The following is a 24,270-nucleotide window of genomic DNA, read 5'->3' as shown; positions in this document are numbered from 1 at the left end:
CACGCGCACGTGAGGGTGTTTTGGGAATATGCATGTCATTCTGCATGCCACGTGCTTTGTTGTCTATAAACTTAATGCCCTACAGCGGATATGCAAAGAAACTCATTTTACTGCACAATTTCATAAAGGGTATCCATAGTAACGAGCATCATGCAGGCACACGGGCACATGAATTACTGATGCATCTGATGGACTTGCACAATGAAACATTTACACACTTTTAAATGTTCCTGACGATTCAGGGGGGGAAACAAAAGAAGACTCCTCTTTTTTCACTTTCAACTGCGGCGTGCGGTTTATATTTAACTTCATTTGCGTGTAAGTGAGATATATTACACAAGGAAGCGTCAAAGGGAGTCGGGCATGTGACGGAGGAACAAGCGAATGAAAACATCATAGGTTTCTTTTTTGCAATGATTGACAGCTGATTTCTACTTTATGATAATCTCATAGACCAGGGGTTACCAAATTTTTGAAGCTAAAAGCTATTTTATTGTCACTCATTAGCATTACCATTTTGATCTGCATTTCTTAAATAAAATGTTGGTATTATTATGTTGTTACTATGTAATATGGTATTACCAGGTTGTAATTGTTAGAAGTAGGGGTAATATAAGCTCAGTCAACCACTGAAACATCATGCCAGTGAAAAATCATACTTCCAAGAAAATCACAATGACCCATCACTGGTAAGCTATTTTTGTCACGGTTGCCGATTGCCCCCGCCCGTTTGGCGCCAGCTGCGGCTCGTTGACTGATTGTCTTCCCTCCTATTTAAGCTCAGTGCTCTCACTCACCCTTTGTCAGTCCGTCAACGAACCTCTGCACCCGTAAGAAGTGTGTTTTGACTGTGTCTTGGTTTCCTGCTTGTGTTTCCTGTCTGGTATCATTCCCGTCTATTTTGTCCTGTTTGATATCGATCTCCATTGTCTGGTAGCGTTCCCGTCCATTTTCTCCTGTTTGGTATCGATCTCTAGGGTCTGGTATCATTCCCGTCTATTTTGTCCTGTTTGATATCGATCTCCAGTGTCTGGTATCGTTCCCGTCTATTTTGTCCCATTTGATATCGATCTCCAGTGTCTGGTATTGTTCCCGTCTATCTCGTCCTGCTTGTTATCAGACTCCAGTCTCCAGTGTCTGATATCAATACTGTCTGTCCCGTCCTGTCCAGTATCGACCCCATCTGTACGGTATCTGCTCGTGTAATTGGTATCGATCTCGTCAGCCTCTGGCTTCCTGCCTTTCCACGCCAGACTGCTGCCTTACGTCTTCCGCCCAGCGATCGCCGAATCACTGGAGTTTGGGTTAACGTGCATGACTGCCCCATTTCCCATAAAATAAAGCTTGTGTGAGAATCGTTACGCATCTGGGTCCTCCTTCTGTTACGGTTCTATAAAATTTTAAGTACTTTTCTGCGGGCTACCCAATTGTGTTGTTTTCTTACATAAATTTCAGCTTATTGTGGGAAAATTTGACGAACATTAAAATGTTTTTGATGAGTAAAATTTCCATCTGCAATGTAAGACGATTTTGCTCATTTTTTTTGTGCTAATTTCTCATTTCATCTCTCATCAGCTGCACCGTTTATCCTTTGTAGGGTTCCGCGGGTGCTGGAGCCCATCCCAGCAATCATCGGGCAGTGGGCAGGGGACACCCTGAACTGGTTGCCAGCCAATCGCAGGGCACACGGGGACAAACAACTCACTCGCTCATTCACACCTAGGGACAATTTGGACCGGCCAATTCACCTGAAATGCATGTTTTTGGAATGTGGGAGGAAACCGGAGTGCCCGGAGGAAACCCACGCAAGCACGGGGAGAACATACAAACTCCGCACAGGAAGTCTGGAGCTGGATTTGAACCCACGCAGGAGGTTCCCATGACTAATTTCATTAAAGAAAAAACACAAAATATTGAAAAATAAGCAAAATCATACTTTGAATCAAACATTCCTGCTCATACGAAAAAAAACATTAATTTGACCCCTGACTAAATACCCAGAAAATAATGTAACTGTACTTTCTTTTGGGGATACTGTTAGCAAGTAATAACTCGATTTTGAATTATTGTAAGGGAAAAAAGTCAAATAGGTTTCCTATGTTATTACAAAATAATAATCAATATAAGGGCAATCCTGTAAATGTGTATTTAATAATACACCAAAGTGATTATCCATTTTAGTGGTTTCCACAGCAATTATCGTCCCCTGAGGGAAACACCGACTACAAGGGGAACCGTAATTACAGCGTGGCCCGCCACGAAAATGAGTTTGACACCCCTGATTGAGAGGATTCAATTAAACAAACGTTTGCTTTTTTTTGCTCCCATATTTTCCGAATCACGGGTCCTCAAGGGTACTCATCACTGGAGGTGTGATAAAAAAAATTGGTTATTTAACACAAATGGTCAAAATTGGGGTAAGTGTGAAAAATATCGACTATGCAAGCTGCACTGAATAAGTGAAATTGGTCAGAAATTCAAACGTGCGCCTTATAAGTCCACAAATGTTATCACTCTAGTGATCGACATGGATGGTTGTTTATAGTTGCTTAACACTTGAACCAAAACAGGGTCAGGACCCAAATGCGTGACGTTTCTCCCGCAAGACTTGTATTTTACGGGAAATGGGGAGTCATGCACGTTAGGCAGCAGTCTGGCGTGGGATGATAGGAAGCCAGAGGCCGACGAGATCGACACCAATTGCCCAAGCATTGGATTGGGTTGATACCGGACAGGATGGGATCGACAGGATTGATATCAAAACAGGGTATCGAAAATAAAGAGGACAAACTAGACGGGAACGAAACTGGAAACCGATATTAAACAACGGTAAAGACAGGATTCATATCAAAACCGGATTTCGAAATTAAACAGGAGAAAAAAAACGGGAACAATACCGGACAGGAAATACCAACAGGAAACAGGATTGAGTCAAAACCCACGTCTTGTGGGGCAGAGATTTGTTGAAAGACAGACAAAGGAACAGTAAGAGGACTGAGTTTAAATATACGGAAAGCCAATCTGTCAACAAGCCGCAGCTGGCACCACACGGGCGGGGCCAATTGGGCGCCATGGCAACCATGACAGATGCAACATGACTTGAACCTGCGCCACGGCAGGGATAGCATCAGAACCTATCCACTGGAACACAAGGGATACAAACAACAAATGAAAAAGCAATTAAGTCTTAGCTCATTCATCGGACTGTTTTCAGTCACGGTACCATAAATGTTAGCGAGAATGTTGTTTCACTTTTTTTCAGCTCATACTAAGCATTGTAGGTGACAAACAGTTTACATACCTGCAGCCGTGCGTTTATTAATATATCTTTCAGGATGACAGAGTTACTTCCCACAATGCCTGTCCCATCATTCATTTCAGAATACTGTGCACTTTCTAAATATTTTGCCAGTCAGCTGTACAACAGGCCAGTATAATGTCTGACAATATTTTCGCGGACCAGCCCAATAATATCAATGATTCGGGACCATAAAATCGTGTAATAATGAGATAAGACCTAATGCCTTTTCATGTGTCATCTGTATCCCAAGTGGTCTAGTTTATAGAATCTGCCACCCAGTACCTCCAGGAACGGTGCATTCGCACTGATCGCTGCTTGGCCTTGTGGCTAGGCCCTTACGCAGCCTCTTGGCTGAGAGCAAGTGTCTCGGCCTCTTGGCTTTGTAGTGTATTATGACTTGACCGATAACGGATAATTGAAAAAGAATATAGAACAATAAACCTCTACAAAATCCCCCCGTGCCAGCTGCAATCAGGGTTTGTTTTCCATTAAATGTTAAGCAATCATAAACAACCATCCATGTCCAGAGTAGGCTGGTGGTTAGAATGCAGTGCTCTTACCATTGCTATCCAGTTTAATGCCCGTTGCCTGCATCGTTTTACAATTGTGATCAGGGATAAAGATTATTGACTGATCAATGTTTACAAAAACATGGTGACGCATTTCTAATTTTGTCCGCATATGAGATGCATCGTATCATAAGGCACATGTTTAAATTTCAGGCCAATATGGGGTTTCTGGGTGTGCCTTATAGCCCAGAAAATACGGTAATCTTTACAGTGTGCCACAAATCTGACCAGTAGGGCAAAAGCTGCTTTCAAACAGTAAGGAGGTAGGATCCGGTGCACTGAGTGTTGCGATCCGGGTTTGATTCCAGTTGGATGCAATCTTATGAAATCCTATGCTATGTGATCATTGATATAGTCAGACTGATCAGATAATAAATACCCTTGCCCTTCACGGTTCATGGATCCCTTAAACGCCCGGGTATTCCGGGTGTCACAGACCAGGAATGGAGACGGGACCCAATAGCGTTTGTTTTACTCAGTTTTTAGTAAGAAAGAGAGCAGTGGTTGCATCCACGATCCGATGACCGTCGGTCACGGGTAGCAGATAGCAGGAACGCAGAAGTGGCACTTCCGTGTCGAGCGAGGGTAGTCGTTGGCAGCGAGAAAAACAGGTGGAGAAGCAAAGACACAAACGGGTCCAGAAAAGAGGTCGGCAACGGGTATCAGGCAGGAAACAGGGCAAAAACAGGTCGATGGCCGGGACAGAGGAGCAAAAACAGAAACAGGTCCAGAAAAGAGGTCTGCAACAGGTATCAGGCAGAAAACAGGGCAGGATAGTGTCGGAGAGCACAAAAGCTTGACTAGCTGAGAGCATAGGTTCGCAGACGGTCTGACGGTTTCCTTTCGGAAGACGGGAGTTTAAAAAGAGACCAACAGCCAATCAGGTCCCGAATCAGTAAGCATGACACTGGGCACTAATGATGACGCAACTCTGGACAGCTTTCTCCACTCTTCACGGTTCCTGGCCTATCTTTAGGTCGTGGCAAAGTTGGCATTAGTCCATTCCTTAATGTTATCAGTCCAGTTCTTTCTTCCTTTCCTCCTGCCCCCTTGGACTGTGCCCCGGAAAATTATCCAGTCCTGATGATCTTGTGACATGACCATACCCTCACAACATGTCTTTGTAGGGTCCAATGTATCCCCTGCGCATGTTTTTGTTTATCACACGGGTTATGTAGCTAATGCCTAGACGTTTCCAATAGCATCACATCTCCATGGCATTGATTTTCTTTTCCAGTTTTGCTGTGAAAGTCCATGTTTCGCAAGCATAGAGGTAGATGGAAGTAACCATTGCTTGCATGAGTTTGATCTTTGATTTCACTGTTCTTGTCCCTCCAGATGGGCTTATATGACAGCTCTAAGATATTTAAAATTAGTGACAGGTTCAAGCTCTAGGTGGTCAATGGGGATAATTGTGGTGATACCTTGGGGGATGTTATTACTTACTTTTTTCTGTGCTAATTTCCATCCCATAGTGGGTTGATGCTTTGTCCAGGCAATTGACCTGATCTCTGATGTCCTGTTTTCCCCCTACAATATCATCAGTAAAACAGATGTTCGTGACATTGTGTTCCCTAATGCTAACTGTAGCTACATGTTGGTCCAGATCTTCGGTGATGACCCTCACTAGAAAGATGTTGAATAAAAGTGAAGAGAGAATGCAGCCTCGTCTCACACAGACTCTAGTTAGAAATGCCTCAATGGTACCATTGATCTGTACTGCACCTAGCCCTTACTGTAGTTTTACTTCCATGCATTGGTGCGCCTTACATATGAAAAAAAATATCACAAAATAAAATGTTTGCGGTTTCACCTTATAGTGCGAGAGATAGGGTAAACACATAGTTGATAAACTAATTATTGGTAGCATGTTCATTGTTTGGAAGCCTCCATTTGAGGTTCACTCGTTTAATTTTTATACCAGGTCCGAACTTCAAGGGGATGGCGAGCGTGGTCTGGAACTTGGTCCTGGAAGCGTGAGTGTATTTATAACGCCGGCCATCTGTAGAACGTGGCCATCTGTGGACGGAGGAGTCACTCATTTTCGCCTTGTGCGCTTCGATCCGATTGCCCCTGCACGCTTCTCTCCGGGGAGTCAAACGTGTGTTCATCATCCAGAATTGCTCGATTGCTGGAGCACCGTTTCGGCGTTGTGGGGGTGAGAAGGGGGTAGTGGTGCCGGTGTGTGGGCTTAATTATAGAACTGATGATGCAGACAGCGAAGCACACGTCCCCCCATAAAAACTGTACCGGATGGTACAGTCCGACATCTTAAAGGCAGAGTGCATGTACGACTGAGTATATGTACACGTACAGCTTGAGCAGTGCGGGCGATTATTTATTTAAACGTGCTTATTCGGACATGTTTCAAACCTTTTACCGTATTCCCAATACAGTGGAAGAAGCACTCTGAAAAGCCATGCAAACATCATGTAAATCTACCTAGAAAAGCATCAAAATGGATCACATCCTACACCATGCCTTGCTATTACCATGGCAACAATTGCACCAAGGCAACAGCTGCTGAGTGTTAACAAGCATAAGGAGGAGTAAAATAATTCGGTGTGGTTGTGTTATCTTTCTTGGTTTTTTTGTAGCTTCTATAGGTGGCTCTGCTTTGCGTTAGGTTTTCTTCTTGGCTTGATATGTAATTCACACTCTCCTCCTCAACGCATTTTCTTGCGGTCTAATTCCTTCTGTCTTCAAACACACATGCAAATAAATAAATATATATATGACACGCGCTCGGTACGCACACACCCACTCGCCAGCTCTCTCTCCTCAGCTGTCCCCTCCCTCGCTTCTTCCTCCTCCATCCTGCTCCGCTGTCTTATTCTGTTTTCTCTTTACCCCTTTTCCTTTACACGGCGTGACTCCCCCCTCTCATTTTCTTAATCGCCACCATCTCCATCATCACTCCATCTCTTTCCATATTCACCCCCCGCAACCTCCTGAGGAGCGGATGCGCCCTCACCTTGCCGTTTCGCCTCCACTTTCTCCCTCATACAAAATTCCGAGACCACCCTCTCTCCTCTGCCTTTCTCCGCTCGCTCTCCCCGTTTCCCCGTGGCCCTCCCCATCCCTTCTCATGTCCCCCCCTCCCTCCGTCTCCGCTTTCCCTCGCTGGTTCGGTTAGTCAAAGAGGAGATCCACAGAAGGAGGGGGAAAAAAGAAGGGGGGGAACGGCAGGACCAGAGTGAGAGTGAAGGAGTGGGGCAGGCTGGGGAGCGGGGTGCAGGGGTCTCAGCCCTCTGTCGTGGGGGTTGGGGGGGTTGAAACACACCCCGGTATTTCGTACTAAATACCATGGACTGCCTCTGCATTGTGACTACAAAGGTAAGCTTCTTCATGGTCCTCCGGCCCAGTGTGTGTGTGCATGTGTGTGGAAGCTGCAGCTGTATTTGTATTGTACACACAAGACAGGGAAGTGCTCATTTTTCCATGGTAGCTCAATTACACAACACTTTCTATTATGTTGTCTTTTCATGTATATATACATATATAAAGGGAGCAATACTTTGCGTTTCTGTAACTCTTCGTGACCCTCACGTCTCTCACGCTCTGTGTCATGCTTTGTGAGATGCCTACCTGAGTGGATATAGTAAAAGTGAGGGGGATGAGGGGGCTTAAGCGATGCTTTGTGTCACTCTGGAACTGCAGTAAGTCAGCAAGAGTCTACACTGGAGGCTACTCCACTTTGCATGCTAATCCGTCACCTTACCTGCGCACGTGCTCGCCATCTGACCTCGAAAGAACCTGAAATGACAAAAAAAGTAAGCAGTTGTGTGTCGAGGCTCAAAGTAGGAGACACCTGCATGCACGTCCTGACCGGAAGTGACGACACAGGAACGCTTACAGTCGAGAGGGAGAATCGTTTGGATGGATTACATAAATTTGCGCTTAAATTCATTTGCCTGGCAGTTTCCTTGGCAACAAGGATTGTTGGTCACCTAAACATAGATAAGTAGGTGCAGTCACGCAGCGAGGCTGTCTTTGACAACGTGGATCTCTTACGTAAAAGGATGCCATCCACATTTTTGGTTAATTTTACAGTCAGTCGGAATGGAAACCACTAAGCTATGTTACCACGGATCAAACCAAAATATGGCTTTTTCTCTCATCAAATCCCTGCAAAGAAAAACACCTAAAGCGAGAGACATTTCTCCAGACTTTTGATCAAAGTGAGAAAAAGCTGTTGGAGAAGCTTCAAACTCTGCAAAAGGGATTGTGAGACAGCTGGAGACAATAGAAAAAAGAGCATTTGGTAAATAGATCACCAATCATCTCAAGCATTAGTAGTAGTTATTTTTGACACAACATATGCAAATTTATCATAAATGATACATCAGGTTGGAGGAAATGGGTCAATGCAAAAGTATATTATAAAAACACAGACGAATTGACTTTTTGGGTTGGATCAAGACAAACATTAGGGTCGCTTATTCAAATGAAAGAACCAGAAACGTTGTGCCTGATTCAGTTTTTGGAACACCCACAAAACAAGGTAGTCTTTTGTTTGTGGGTGGTACCCTTAAAAATACACGTAGGTCCTGTTCTGCCCCAAAATAGTAAATTGCTTAAAAAGGCCCCAACATGTCAGTGTCCAGGGGCGGCACGGTGGCGCAGTGGTCAGCGCGTGTGCGGCACAGTCCTGAGGTCATGAGATCGAACCTCCTGTGTGGAGTGTGTTCTCCCCGTATTTGTGTGGGTTTCCTCCGGGCACTCTGGTTTCCTCCCACATTCCAAAAACATGCATGTCAGGTGAATTGGCCGGGCCAAATTGTCCCTAGGTGTGAATGAGCGAGATAATTGTCTGTCTCTGTGTGCCCTGCGATTGGCTGGCAACCAGTTCAGGGTGTCCCCTGCCCACTGCCCGAAGATAGCTGGGATGGGCTCCAGCACCCCCGCGACCCTACTGAGGATAAGTGGTGCAGTTGATGGATGGATGGATGGATGTCAGGTCAGTGTCCATGAACCCAAAATGTAAAATCCACCAAATAAAATTAAAACCTTTTCCCTGCATGGTCGCAATTGGAGTAAATGATACTGCATTTGAATATCTAATTAGATATTTGAAAGGCTTTAGTTTTTGTAGCACCCACGAAACAACTTAATCATTTAAGTGTTTTAATTCCAAGCGCTTGAGTCCCCTAAAAAAACACATGTGGTTTCTCTATTCCCCAAAAAAGCATTAGTGAACCTAATTCAAACTCCTGAAAACCTAAAAAATAGATTCCAATACTATTCGATAATAAAAGTACAATACAGAGGTATTACTTATTCCAAGATCGTGCTTCTAGCTCAAATTGCTCGTGTACCCAGCAAATTTTTCAAATATGAAATAATTAAAATCTAATAGGTTCGCTCCCGTTCTCCCATGCGCATAAAAGTGAATCCTGAATAGCTATAAAACACATCTAACTGACAACTAAATAAACATTCAAATAGTAATTAAATAAATACAGGAAAAATATAAATATTAACAATATAAAATGCGAGTTTATTAAGAGCACCGTAACGAATGTGTAAGCGTGCTGCGGAGAAAAGAGTTGTCAAAATTATACCCTTTTTGTCACGACCAGTGGGAATCAGGACCCAAATGCGTAGCGTCAACCACAAGTTTATTGAATAGAAAGATGAAGGGAAGCGCCTGCGATCCGGTGCTCGCTGGACACGGGAAGCAAGTATCTCTCGCAACCGGATCGTGATCCGAACACGGAAATGGATCTTCCGTAGCGGGAGATGGCGGTGTCAGGGACGGAAAAACAGGTCGATAGCCGGGACAGGAGAGCAAAAACGTGGTCGGGACAAACAGGGAGATCAGGAACGGACAGGTTGAAAAAGGGGTGGAAAAACGGGACAGGCGGGAGTCAGGGTCAAAAAGGCTTGCCTTGTAACAATAGAGGTTTGCAGACAGACTGACAAAAGGAGAGTGACAGGACTGGGCTTAAAAAGGGACAGGGAGCCAATCAGATAACCGGCAGCAGCGGGCGCCAAATGAGCGGGCACAGGTAATCCAAATCGGTAATCATGACACTATTTTATATTTCTTTTGATCATTTTACATTGGGTTGACCGTGTAACAATTTTTATATAGGGACATTTTTATTTTAAAAAGACCAATCTCGTCTTTCCCCATTTTGGCCTTAATCTGGATCGTCATCGTAGATTGCTAATATAGGCTTGGTATTCTACATAGTCTGTCAGGCTGAAAGTATACAGGTACTGCACTGTGTTTTTAAGGTTTATTATCGCGTAATAAGGAGGATTTAATATCATTAATAAGAAGAGCAATTGGCGGAAGTTGACCTGTTTGAGATCGAGAGACTGTTGATGATACGTAAGCACTTAATGTACACTTAAAATTAAAATTACTGTAACTTTAAATGAAAGTACACTTTTTTATATCACAATCTTTTATTTTTACCTATAGTAGTTTACATGCTCAAACTGGAGGAGCTGATGCTGGCGGTAAGCATTCACGAGCGGTGTCTAGTGGTAGCTTTAGGGACTGCTTGTGGACTGGATTTTCCTTCTTATCGTGAGGGAGATTATGCTGAATTCACGTGTTAAGAAGTGTGTAAAAAGAGGTTGCACAGGCAAAAAGATACATTGATTTTGTAGAATAATCCCCATACCCTAAAAATCAATTGAAAGAGGCCAGTATTATTCAAGTCTCATCAGTAGCCTTTCGTTTCTATTTCAGCTAAAGTAGGCTAAATTTAATTAGAAAAAATAATAATAATAGCAATTTTGTATCATTCACTCAACTGAAATATACACATTATTCAAGGAGCAGTAACGTTAAAGTAAAGAAATTAACAATAATAAATCATTTTTGGTGTGTAATCAAGATCATCTCAAGGGCAAAACCTTCTTGCAGACAGGATTTTCTCTGCAGGCTTTGACTTTTAAATACACTACCGTTCAAAAGTTTGGCGTTTCTTCGAAATGTACATATTTTTTTAAGGAAATGCACTAAATGAAAATTACTTGAAACAGATCAGAAATAAACTCCATATATTGGTGAACATGGTAAATTACTGTGTATAAACCCCCAGTTCCAGCAATCTTTTCTTCCGGCGCCGTCACGAATGGCAGCCACTCCAGCAGCTCCCGTGTTATTTTCGATTGTTCTCGATTGTTCTCAGCTCAGGGATGCTGCTGGAAATGTGAATTTCCCTTCGGGGATGAACAAAGTATCTATCTATCTATCTATCTATCTACCAGCACTCCAGTGTTCTAATAGTATGTTGTGTTTGCTAATTGCATCAGAAGTCGAAAGAAAGGATTAGAAAACCATTGTGTAATGATGTTAGCACAGCTTAAAACTAGCTGGTTAGAGAATCTATAAAATAGACCTTCCTTTGATATGGTCGAGTATCTGGAGCATCACAGTTGTGCGCGTGATTTACTTTTCAGAATAGCCAGAAAAAGACAACATTGACATGAAACCCAACAGTGTATTTTCAATCTAAGAAATGAAGGCTATTTCAAGTGAGAAATTACCAAGAAACTGAAGATCTCCTTCAATTGTGTGCACTACTCCCAGGCTCTAACCAGAGTAGAAATAAAAGTAGGAGCATAACCAAGCTAGAGCACAAGTACCTTACAGTTTGAGAAATAGACGCCTTACAGGTCCTCAACTAACAGTTTGATTAAATAGTACCCTCAAAACCCCAGTGACAACATCTACAGTGAAGTAGCGACTCAGAGACGCTGGCCTTCAAGGCAGAGTGGCAAAGAAAAAGTAATATCTGAGACTGGCCAACAAAATGAAGCGATACATATGGGCAACAGAACACAGATATTGAACAACTCATTTCATAAATAATAGGGTGTCTTTTTCATGGAAAAGCGCCAAGAGCCAAGAAGAGATCTGCAGGTTCGAGAACGTTCTCCATTCGGGCCCCGGTGCTGTGGAATGCTCTGCCCCCTGAGATTCCATCTGCAACCTCAGTGGAAATGTTTAAATCTAAACTTAAAACACACTTCTATTCTATAGCACGAAACAGAGTTGGGTAGGGTTGATTTAACTTGATTACTTTCAATTACTTTTGGATTACTCCAATACCAAATATGCTAATAAAAGACAAAAGAAACTAAATATGAATAAAATGACTACATTTTGTGCAGGCTTGGGGAGTAACGGAATACATGGAACGGCAAAAATTATGTTGGCAAGCTGTTTGGATTTATTTTCATTTTGTTTCTGTCGCATTTTATGTTAGTTTTGCCGGTGATCAAAGAGATCAAAGCCAGGAGAGTAAGCTTACCACGTGTTGTGAGTCATCATTTTATTCATATTTAGTTTCTTTTGTCTTTTATTAGCATATTTGGTATTGGAGTAATCTAAAAGTAATTGAAAGTAATCCAGTTAAAGTAACCCTACCCAACTCTGCACATGAATAACCTATATTTTATGCTGATAATATCTGTGTATTATTTGCCCTCATGTAGGTTTTAGATCATGGGATGGTGTCATAATAGTATGTGGTCTGTGCAGCCCTTTGAGACTCTTTGTGATTAAGAGCTAACCAAAATAAACATAACTTGACTTGACATGGAAAACAGAAAATTGTTTGGGTGACCCAAAACTTGCCAGTCCTCGCAAGGAATCTTGTTTTATCTTCTACTCGATGGAAGATAAGTCACATTGACATATGCCAGTTCGGCGGCATAAAAACCCAAAGATCCTTTCAAATGCGAGCTTATTAAACTTTCATGGGAGCTGGCTGCATTGCAGGTGAGCCGTGCCATCCCGAACCAGACAACTGGCGATCTGCATCATGACACCCACTTGCTTGCCAACACATAATGCGCACCGGGTCTGCGCGCAAGGTTCGGCCATGCGGGGGCGACGCCACAGTCGCTCGAGGAGTGACATCACGAGGCAGCCGCCTCTCCAAACGCTTCCCACGCCCGCTTTTAGTCGGGAGATCGTCAGCGTGATGTCACTGAGAAAAGGTTGTGCCGCTCTCGTCTCTGAATGGATTCATTTGGCGAGATGCGCAAATGTGTAAAAGCGCAAAAGAAAGGCAGGATAGGTTTTCACTAAAAGGTAAAACGTGAAAAGCACTTTGAGCCATTCATCAGGAGAAAAAAAGCGGTATTCTTATCATGCTATTTGAGTGGTTAATTTCTAAAACTGCTTTCATTGGGGTTCACAGTGTTCATTTTATCTGTGAAAAGTGATGGGTCCCGGGGACTCGCATGCTCAAAAATCTATGGGTCCCATCAGAGATCTATGGGTCTCCAAAATTTAGTGTTATCGAGGTTGACATTATAAATCGGCGACAAATATATAATCTATAATAATAAATCTATATATTCATTCAGTTCGAATCATCACAGTTTATTGGTAATACAAATCAGTTATCACTTCAAGATTTTTCAGTTCACAACAATATTATACATTATACAAAATAATATTGCTGAAATATTAGTCTATATATTCGTGGAGTTTTAATCATCACAGTTAATTGGTAATACAAAAAGGGTTATCCTTTCAAATTTTCCAATTAATATATTCTTCGTGGTTTGCTGTCCTGCCACAGTTGTAATGCCTTCACAAGGTCCAATCCATTATCATCCTCATAGCGTAACCAGGAATATAATTAAGTCCATTTGGCAGAAAAGTCCTTGCTAAGAGTATTCTTTTGTTTGTTTTCTTTCGTCGACTCGTTGGCTTCAACACACGTGTTTTCCTTGCCTTCGCGATCTTCTGAAGAATTTCTCCGCCGTTTTTTCGTGCTAGAATTATTGCTGTTGTTATCAGTTTCTGCATTAAGTTTCGACTTATTACTGACACTGAATAAATTACCAATTTTGTGTTGATTTTCACATAATACTAACTTTTTTCTGAGGCATACTTAGCCTTCACCTTCCCTCGATGACAACCACCACAACAATGACGTAATCTCGAAACGACGAGATCTCGTTTGCCGAGATCGGCGTGCAGATAGAAACTCGAACCGTGAGACCAAAACAACAATGGCGGATCTGCCTGACGAAAAGTTTGGAGTGCGGTAAATCTTTGTTTAAAAAAAATGTAATCGGGTAACGCACGTTGACTTGACACTATGCGTCCCCAGCAAAAATGATGCGTCTAGGACGCAGGGACGCGGGCAAACCAGAACACTGGGTTCAATTTGCTCACCTCCAAAAAACATGCTTGATGACAAAGACTCATTTTTGTTGTTTTAGACACTTATGCAACATTAATCTGGAAGTTCATAATAAGTGGTAGCAGTGATTGTTTTTTTTTTTTTAAACAATAAGATGACGGGCTTTGACACAGGACAGGGATAACAATGATAAATAGAACTCATGCTTTATTTATTCTACAGTGCTGTGAAAAATTACTTGCTTCCTAATTTCTGTATGTTTTGCATATGTATCATTCACAAAGGGTTCAGATCATCAAACCGATTTTAATATCACACAGGGACACCCTAAAGAAATACAAAATGCAGGTTTGAATTTTTGATTCCATTTATTAAGGAACAAAAAAATCTAAATCTATCTATCTATCTATCTATCTACCCTGGTCATATCCCTCAGACGTATTCTTTTGCAGTTTTTCCCTCTTACATGCCACATTGGACTTTCAAAGTAGCTTATGTAATTTTCCTGTCGCTTACTACACAAGAATCGTAAGACAAAAAAAAAGAATCGAAAATCAATGCATCACACGGCCGCCGCGTTACCTAACACTCCTGGAATAAAATAGCTTGGGGCAACGTCATGGATTTACCGTATTTTCCACACTATAAAGCGTGCTGGATTATAAAGCGCACCCCACAAAATTAGTCATTTTTTCTTATATAAGGCGCAAAAGTTGCACAAAAAATAAAAAGTACTTGTGCATTAATTTCATAACTTTGTAAGGACTATACATACAATGAGATAAGACTTAATGCCTTTTCATGTGTTGTCTGTATCCTTACTGGTGGGCTGTGAACCAAAAAGGGGGTTGTGGACCGGTTTTAAATGGCTCAGTGTCAGGGCCAGAACGGAGACAGGACCCACTTTCGTTACGTTTCTCTCAGTTGTATTGGAAAAAGGAAAGGGTTGCACCCACGCTCCGGTGATCGCTGGGCGCGAGAAGCAGGTTACTCTGAACGCGGAAGTGGGATGGCGAGCGATGGCGGTGTCGGGAACGGGAAAACGGATCAGTAGCCAGGACAGGAGAGCAAAAACGTGGTCGGGGTCGGAAACGAGTCAAAAGCCAGGAGAGGAGAGTAGAGGTGGTCAGGATCAAAAAAACTTGTCGAGGCCGGGGGACAGAGAGGGGCAAAAAACATGTTGGAGTCAGGGTCGAAAAAAAGGCTTGCCTAATGTAAACTGAGGTTCACAGACGGACTGACAACAGGTGACAGAAAGGCGTGGGTTTAAATAGGGACAGGGAGCCAATCAGCGTTCAAGGCAGTTGGTGCCAAAGGAGCGGGTACAGGTACATCACATCGGTAATCATGACAGTCAGGGCCCTTTGACTTGGCAAAATAATGCAAAGAAGGAAAAAATTGAGGTTTGATTACACTCCTTAACAGTGATAATGCCCTGCTCGATCTCCTCTACCTTTTCAGTTAATTGGCTTGTTTGAGATGGACCACATCTCATTTTATTGTGATTTAATTGGTTTTATTTCCTTTTCCTACTTATAATGGGTCCAGAGAAAGTTAGTGATAAGGGGAATGAAATGGGAAAACAGTGATAACTATCAGGTTGAAGAAGAAAATGTTTGCAAAATACGAAAATGGTGTACGAGTGTCTGCCATTGAAGCGCTGCTGGAAGGTACAGTAAATAGTACAAACATGTTATTATTTTAGCTTTAATGACTACATGATTAAACAATTATTGATGTCTAGATATACGTTGTATTAACATCTAGAATGTATTTTAGTATGTGGCAATTTTAAAGTAGTTTTAAGCTTATATGTGATGTAGGCTTATATGCGAGTATTTGAAGTTGTTTTTGGTTTTGCTGGTCTTTTTTTTTTTTTTTTAAAGGTGAACCTATCATTTGACTCCTGCTTTAAGGAATTTATGAAGTGGAATTCTTTCTTGATTTGGCTTGCAGCTTGTCATCAGGGTGGAAATGCGTGGCGCCCTAAGTCAGACCAAATGAGAACCACTGATCTTTCCGGGTTAGATTCCCATTGCAACCGATGTTATGCAATTTTGGACAACCATCCGTGTCCCTGGAGGCCTGGGGGTTAGGATTCGATGCGTTTACCATTGCCTTGATCCCCGTTGCCACAATTGTTATACAATTGTGGTCAGCGGTAAATTATCGACTGACCCAAAATTGCACAAATATGGTAACGCATTTCCAATTCAAGCTGCATATAAGGGGCACAGGGTTATAAGGCAGAGGTTCAGATTTCTGGCTAATTTGTGGGATTTGGGTCCAAATGATACAGTATCTTCAGTTTGGAGGCTGACCAAAATCGCCTAGCACTCACTCAGGGAAGGGTCCAATATTTTCGCGAGGATGGCAGATAAAATCTTCTTCCCACGCTTTCCATACTCCCTTCTGGCCTACTTTAGAGCACTTTGGAGACCTCTCTTGTTATTGCTTCTTCATATCTATTATACATTTGATAGGATGTAGTTGATGTCAGCAGCGTTCCACGCTCACTTAGGGCCTCCGTCTCGTGCACGGAGTTCTAAAACAGCTCGTAGGACGACACGAGACAAGCGTGTCGGGGATAATGACCTCGAGAGGAAGCTCATGCGATATTCGTTCATGGACACAAGCAAGCTTGCATTCACGAGCGCTAACATCGATTCTGAAAGTGCAATTGATTGACTGGCAAATGGGTGGATCCAAAAAGTCACATCTGGACTTAAATGTCAGGCGCCGGGAACGGAGACGGGAACCCAATTGCGTTAGTTTCTTAGTTTCATTGAGAAGGAGACGTAAGCTGGCACCCACGATCCAGTGAACATTGGATGTGGGGGGTAGGTCGCTCGGGACGCAGAAGTGGCACTTCTCTGGCGAGCGATAGCGGTGTCGAAGAGGGAAGAGCAGGTCGGGTTGCTGGGGTGCAGGAGCAGAGACATTATCAAACGGAAACAGGTCGAAGCCGGAAAACGTACGAGAGTCAAAAAACAGGGAGTCAGGTTCGGAAGGCTTGCCGTAGCGGGAGCTGAAGGTTCACAACGATCGATCATAAAGCTGCATGGAATTTTGAACTTTTTGACTCTCTGCTGCCATGTCCTGGCTTAAAGTAATATTGAATAAAATAAAATTTGCAGCGTATAGCAGTAAGTTACTCTCCACTCCAAGAGATGAAAAAGAGTTGACTTATGCACATCTAAGAGAAGCAGCTAGACAGAGGCTGCAATGTTATTTTTTAGCCAGAAGATGGCATTAGCCTGTAGATTACTTTTTATGGACATCACCTTTAATATTCAATTTTACTTTTATCTATCCATCCATCCATTATCTGCACCGCTTATCCTCAGTAGGGTCGCTGGAGCCCATCCCAGCTATCTTCGGGCAGTGGGCAGGGGACACCCTGAACTGGTTGCCAGCCAGTCGCTGGGCACTCAGGGACAGACAATTTGCTCGCTCATTCACACTTAGGGACAATATGGCCTGGCCAATTAACCTGGCAGGCATGTTTTTGGAATGTGGGAGGAAACCGGAGTGCCCGGAGGAAACCCACGCAAGCACAGGGAGAACATGCAAACTCCACACAGGAGGTTCGATCTCATGACCTCAGAACTGTGCCACACACGCGCTAACCACTGCGTCGCCGTGCTGCCCCAATTTTACTTTTTATGTATCTATCATTTAATGTTTTGTAGTTCTTTCAGTGTGTATTTTTAGAATGGAGGAAAAAAAGACAATAAAGCTTGGAGGCAACTCGCTTTGGTCTGAAATTCTGGTTAAAGCCAATTAGGGTCATGAACTAATCAGGGCCTTGTGAAATGTGATCTCAGCAGTAGTTTTAAGATAAACCCTCTATGATTTTTACAAGATGTTCAAAATAGCGCGCAACGACACTTAGTGGTAGATTTGTGAACTACATGTGACACCGGATGAGGAGGAATTTGACAAATTTGTGTCATCTTGGTTGCAATATTTCTCCGTAATAGAGAATTTTAGTTTCATACATAAAGATCATTTGTGTTGGCATATTTAGCAATTCACGGTAATTCGTGATTTTGATATAGCAATACAAGCCGAAAACTTGACTTCATTGATTAACTACATTGTTTAATATCTGCCTCGGCCTGAAATAAGACAAGACAAAAAAGAAAAAATGAATGAGCAAGCCTAACATACAGTACACGAAGGAAAAAAATATGTGGAAGTGAACATATTTGGTGTGGGTTTTTTTCTTCTCTGGCTTTGTATCTCCGCGTTCCTCTTGTAGGTGATGTCAGTTGCCTAGCAACCAGGCAATCAGGCCCCGATTGTTGCCATGACAACGTGGCAAGGTATCATCATGGACGGAATAGAGATGAAAGAAAGAAGGGAGGAGAGAGGAGGAGCGAGGAGAGTGTTAGAGCTGGTGAGAGTGAGGCCTGCCATTGAAAGCTGTTGATAATATGAAGCTCATAGTGTGCAGGTAGGAGTCTGACCTCGGTGTAGGCGGCGGCCTCATGAATGTAGTAAAGAAAAGAAAATTTGGCTACAGCAGAATGCTTTGACTCTCCTTAAAAGGAGAGCTTCCTTCCAGATGGAAATGTCACGATGTGCTTCGCTTGTCTTGAGTCACAGACGCGGAAAACAGAAGTTGGTGTGTCACCGACGGCTAACCTCTGAAGGTGTCATAATCCATCAATCAGCCGTAAACGGTGTGGTATGACACGGTCCACTAGATTGCAGCACTTTTTCTCTCTCTCTTCGTATTCGGGCCCTCGACGCTCCATTCTGTTTCATATTGTCATGACGCACCATGACTTGTTTGGGAAGGGTGACTAAGCTACCTCAAAATAAGAGATCAATCCGGCAAAGCCACTTTATTGTAGCCTAAAACGCGTGTTAAGTTTATAAATAGTTCACCAGTAAAATGAAGCTTTGCAGTACGCAAGTTAGCAGCACCATGAGTTTCTGAGATCGAAAATAGGACAAATGAGGAAGGCGGTTTCAAGCCAAGTTTTAGCTACTTCCACACTTGTGATCTAGTCCAAATCTTCCGCCATTGGGAGCGTTTAATAGCAGGCAATAATCCAATAAACAAATTCCAAAATTCAAATTATGTAAAGCTATGTAATACCCCTGAAATTCGATTAAGGTTTTAGTCCAAATAAGATTATTCAGATTGCAATGGTGGTTCCGTGGTGAGAGAACGGAAAACAAGTCAGTAGCCATGACAAGAGAGCAAAAACGTGGTCGGGGTCGTAAGCGAGTTGTAAGCCAGTAAAAAGAGGTTGAAAGCCGGGACGGGAGAGTAGACGTGGTCAGGATCAAAAACGGGTCGAAGCTGGGGACCGGACGGGAGCAAAAAAACATATGGGAGTCAGGGTCGAAAAAGGCTTGCCTAGTGTTAACTGAGGTTCGCAGATGGACTGACACAAGGGGACGGATAGGAGTGGGCATAAATAGGGACAGGGAGCCAATCAGAGTCCGAGGCAGTTGGCGCCAAAGGGGCGGGCACAGGTCCTACACATCAGTAATCATGACAAATGGTTTAGTTAGTCCAGCGGTAGCCAACCCAAAAGCTATTTTTAAAAAACAACAAAAACCTGATTTATGCATAAAAGTTAGGCATTCAATATTTCATTCTTATTTCAAAGAAAACCATTACACACAAAAATACATATTTTTCTATTTTCAAACATTTATGAAAAATCTCTAAGGAGCCACTAAGGCAGCACTAAAGAGCCAAATGCTGCTCTTGGACCGCAGGTGGTTGACCTCTGGTTTAGTTCTTTCAACTTTCAATTACTCATGCATGCACAGTTCCTTCATTTCCTTACTACAAAGCAGTATGGGACTTGTAGTACCGAGAGGAATGATACACGCAAACTCCGACTTACTGGCTAAAAAAACCTGCTGTGCCGTTTGATTTCTCCGTGACATTTCCTGCCCCAACAGCAAAAATGCTACAGTTGTATCCATCCATATATAGTGGATGCCACAATTGTATCCATATATAGTGAAAGTCTTTGCTTTTGGCAAGCCAAGTACAAGCACACCTTGGACACTTTTGGAGCGTGGAGGAAACTGGGACAGTACTTTATTGAGTGCTATGAATGAATTCATCATTTGTCTGATGTCAAATGTTAAATGTAGAAACAATGTCTAGTTGCATAATCAGGCAATATTAAAGTAAAACATTTTGCTTAAATGACTGTTAAGCACGCAGCCTTCTTTTATGGTGTCAATGAAAGTGTAAATGGTTCTCCCCCTCCATATGAGATTAATTAGCGATAGAGATCTTGGGCCCGGGGCCCGAACCTGGGTCAGGCCTGATTCGTTCTGGCTTCTTTCTCGCATGCACTTAATTTTACCCAAGTAATTACCGTATTTTCACGACTATAAGGCGCACCGGGTTATAAGGCGCATCCCTGAAAAAGTTTATTTGTCCTATATTTTCCATACATAAGGCGCACCGAACTATAAGGCGCTACAGTGGTAATGTCAACAAAACAGTCAGATAGTTGAGTCAAACTTATTAACCCCTTAACATTCCGACGGCTCGAGAAAAGGAAAATACATGTCACGTGCAGACACGGTGACTGTACGATGTCACCAATCACTCAAATACGTCATTCCACATATCATTCGGAAAGTTTAACTCTTGGGATTCTAGAAATGCCAACCATTTTCTTAGTTTCTATTTTCTTTTTTGCTGGCAACTGTGTGGACAGCAAAGTAAGAATTTCACTGTGCAGGGAAACGTGGTTCTTTACTGTGCATATGACAATAAACACTTTGAATTGAATTGAATTGAAAAAAAATGTATTTCTATTTGTAAAGCGGAGCATGAAAATTGTGAAAGCAAGAAAAGGCCTGCCTCAAGTAGAGTCCAAACGCCAACCCTAACTCCTAAAAGACAGGTTTATTAAGAAATGCATGCACGTGTACGCGCAACATGAATGAGCTGACCAAGGCTGCAATCATGACTTTAAGGCAAGAGGTGGCGGCAGAGAGTAACGACGTTCTGTACTGCTTCTTTAAGAAAATAGAGCTTCCATTTCTGGGGGGTGTTTTAAATGAAATAAGAATGTTGTGTGCTGTTTTTATTTTTATTTTTAATGTTAATTTGTGCCGGCAGTTTCATACAAAATGACAAAAGTCTTTTGTTTTTGTTTTTATTTTAACAAAAACGACCACATTTTCATTTTTTTGGGGGAAAAAAAGAACCGTAGCAGATGACACGTTCGCTCTTTACGAAAACTGCGTTATTCTGTTTTCAGAGCGTACAATGAAATATGCTGGAGGTTGTGCAGAGGAAAACTAAACAATACGCACACGTCCAGATTAACCCAATGCAATAATAGACCTGCTTGAGTGTGTGTCCATGTCTGATTGGTTCCTCTCACTCCGTGTGAAGCAACGACAACCGTTATTTTATGAGTCACAGCTGGAGCAAGCCGCCATTGCACTATATTCCCACCTATATGTCCAACATCAACATCTCGGGCTTCCAGGAAAACTCGATTTTCGCCTACTACGGCATCCCGCCTTTCCTTTGACGCCCCCCCTCACCCTTCCCCAGCCTCCGTAGCCTTCTCCCCATCCCTCTCCTCCTCCTCCGCTGCGGGTGTCTGGGAGGTTGTTTTCCCTCTGTCTCTCGCTCATGAAGGGCCGCCCTAAGCTGCCTACCCTCTGCCCATGTGTGGTAGGTAAAATCACCTCCGTGTTTGCGTCTTCCTCTGCCTCAATCTCCGCTGACGTCTTTTTCTGTTTTGCATGTTAGCTAAACGCCAGCTAGTCGTTCTGGTCGGCATAGATTGGCGAGGTTGTTCTCTGTTTGCACATCGCATGGATTCCAGAGTCATAAATGTATCAGAGGATTATATATAACGGTTGAGCCATCACCGTGTGAGCTGTCTATGTTTATTCATGCCAGATATTAGCGTGGCCTTATACATGTGGGTGTGCATGAGCCCATAAGACTGCTACGACACACATGCTAAGTCCGCCGACTTGTTGATTAAACCTCAAGGGGATTCCGGAATGTATACCCTTCATGTATTCATTATCTGGGCAGAAAAAAAAGAAAATATAATCCAGATTGGTTTATGAGAACATGTATCCATCAATAGTTGAAATTATGGCCACAAAATTGTGTGTTCTGTTTGAGGGTATTTAAAGTAACTTATGTTTCGTTGCATTGTTTAATAGACAGTGTTTTTCTTTTTCACATCTCCTCAATTATTTTTATCTGCTATTCATCAGGTTAATTACCAATACATGGTATCATTATTAGTGATAATACCAGTGTTGTTTTAAGGCAGGGGTGTCAAACTCATTTTAACTCGGGGGCCACACGATAGAACAAACATTCTGTCGGGGGCCGGACTAGTAGATTAAAGAGAAAGAAAAAGGAAGATAAAGAAATAAGAGAAAGAGGGAGGGAGAAGGAGAGAGGGCAGGACAAAGAAAGAAAAAGAGAGAGTAAGAGAGCGTGAGAAACAAAACATAAAAAGTCGTGAGAGGGGGAAAAGAAGGAGAGGAAGAAAGAAATCCAAAGAGAAATAGAAAGACAGAATGAGAGAAAAGACAGAAGAAAGCACGAAGGGTATGAAGAGAGAAAGAGAAAAGAGAGAAGAGGAAAAAAGGAAGTTAGGGCAAAAGAGGTTTAAAGACACAGAGCGAGAAAGAAACAAAGAGCAACAAAGGAAGAAAAACAGAGAGACTAAGAGAGTGACAGAGAAATTATTTTTTCACAAAAAAATTATTGAAAGAATTCACAAACAAAAATGCTATAATCCCTTGTTCATCACAGTAAATGAGGACCAGAAACCCGCAGTAAAAAAATGAAATAATCTGCATTTATATAGCGCTTTTCAAGTCAATGACTTCCCAATAGCGGCCTTGCAACCTGCTTATTGGGGGCATTAGGGGTTCAGTGTCTTACCCAAGGACACTTCGACATGTAACACGGACGAGCCGGGATTTGAACTGGGAACTCTTGAATACTTTACCGGGAAGGTGGATCGAGGTTGCTCGGGTGCTGTTCATTGTAGGCGGGAAGAACGGGTTTTTACCGTCGCCACGCACAATGTAAATTTGCTGTCTCGGCCCCTGCTATAAGCAATAGTCGACTGGGGATAATGGATCGTGACCAAAACAGTGCAGTTCCTTTTAGGTGGACCACAATGACACGCTTCAGTGCCCCAAACCAAAAAGAGAAAAGGGCTCTTCCGGCCCCTGCACTCAGCAATCATCGACCGGGGATAGTGGATCGCTGTCACAAAGGTGCATTTAATTTTAGGGGAGCCAGAACGTCACACTACCCGACAAAAGTGCCTTCTGATAGTCGGTGTGCCCAGCAAAATTTGATTGGGTTAACGGACTGAAGAGCTGCCCAGCCGTACAAATTCTGCTCTGCTGGCCCAACTTGAAGCAAGAATCAGGGATAACGGATCGCGGAATATTTTTTCAACGCATGATGCACTGAGGCAGCAAAGACCAAAGTAGCAAGGGATTACAGTCAGCCTTGTGGTATTCGTATTAGGGATCCGTGACTAACAGTACTCAAAAGTGGGATGAGTATTAAAATAAATTGGTCTAGAATATTGTTAGTTTATAATGTTTGAAGTTTTGTTCCTTGTATTTCTTTATTAATCCTTCGTTGATATAATAACAGAACTACAGTCAGAGCTAATAAATCATGCATGTGTGTCAGTGACAAGTTTAGGCATCATAGTACACCAATAAATTCTCAATGGACTCACCACAAGATGACAAACTCCACAAGCGGTTTTGATTACAGCCTCAAGGGGGAAACGAAGGTCTGCAGGAGTGACAAAGAAAAAGCAACAATGGAGTCATTCTGACCACAGAGATCCACATAGATGAATCACATGCTAATAATTACCATCTTAATAAGGAAAATACGCTTGACAAACAGAAACTTCTCTGTTAGTAATTTGGCCAAATTTTAATGAACTCCATTCCGCTGCTTTTCAGCCCAGGAGGTACCAACCACTTAGTTCTTTCAGCCCGAGCAGAGGCCAGCATGATTATCGGCAATCCACTCTCCTGAGAATTTAGAAGGAAATCGAACACAAAGTGAAGCACCGGACTAGTTGGGAGGATGCGTCATTGTGCCTGTGTGTGGGCGCTGATCCCCAGAGCCTTAAAAAATCATCTGCAAATAATAATTGTTCTCACCTTTCCAAAATGTTCTGTTGATCATTGCTAAAAAGCAATATAAACTAGTTACAGGATAATTAATATATACCAGAGCCATATCCCCCTAGTG

The 24,270-nt window shown here is 42.6% G+C and overlaps 2 protein-coding genes across 9 annotated transcripts in view; one reads left to right on the top strand and one right to left on the bottom strand.

Moving 5' to 3' along the window:
- The first annotated feature begins 7,084 nt into the window (after positions 1-7,084).
- Positions 7,085-24,270, top strand: part of LOC148349075 (disks large homolog 4-like) — a 73,258-nt gene continuing 56,072 nt past the window's right edge. Inside the window, exon 1 of the mRNA XM_088321665.1 lies at positions 7,085-7,206. Coding sequence (XP_088177791.1) covers positions 7,177-7,206 — 30 coding nt within the window. The 5' untranslated portion in view covers positions 7,085-7,176. The remainder of the gene's footprint in view (positions 7,207-24,270) is intronic.
- The window catches only part of LOC148349076 (uncharacterized), a 42,351-nt gene continuing 25,311 nt past the window's right edge, over positions 7,231-24,270 (bottom strand). For 4 of the 8 annotated variants that reach the window (XR_015847240.1, XR_015847241.1, XM_088320837.1 and 1 more), the window contains 2 exons: positions 23,741-23,799; positions 21,688-22,042 (listed from right to left, as the gene is read on the bottom strand). Coding sequence is in view for 5 of the 8 variants with exons in the window: in XM_088320839.1 (XP_088176965.1) it covers positions 22,028-22,042; positions 23,741-23,799 (74 nt within the window). In the remaining 3 variants the exon portion in view is untranslated. Of the gene's footprint in view, positions 7,627-21,687; positions 22,043-23,740; positions 23,800-24,270 lie in introns of those variants that run through there. The other 4 variants (XM_088320836.1, XM_088320838.1, XR_015847239.1 and 1 more) reach the window with 3 other exon arrangements.

Source organism: Urocampus carinirostris, chromosome 17, assembly GCF_059441175.1.
Source record: "Urocampus carinirostris isolate Australia breed hairy pipefish chromosome 17, RoL_Ucar_1.0, whole genome shotgun sequence".
Classification (NCBI taxonomy): Eukaryota; Metazoa; Chordata; class Actinopteri; order Syngnathiformes; family Syngnathidae; genus Urocampus; species Urocampus carinirostris.
This window is presented reverse-complemented; position numbering and strand designations above follow the sequence as displayed.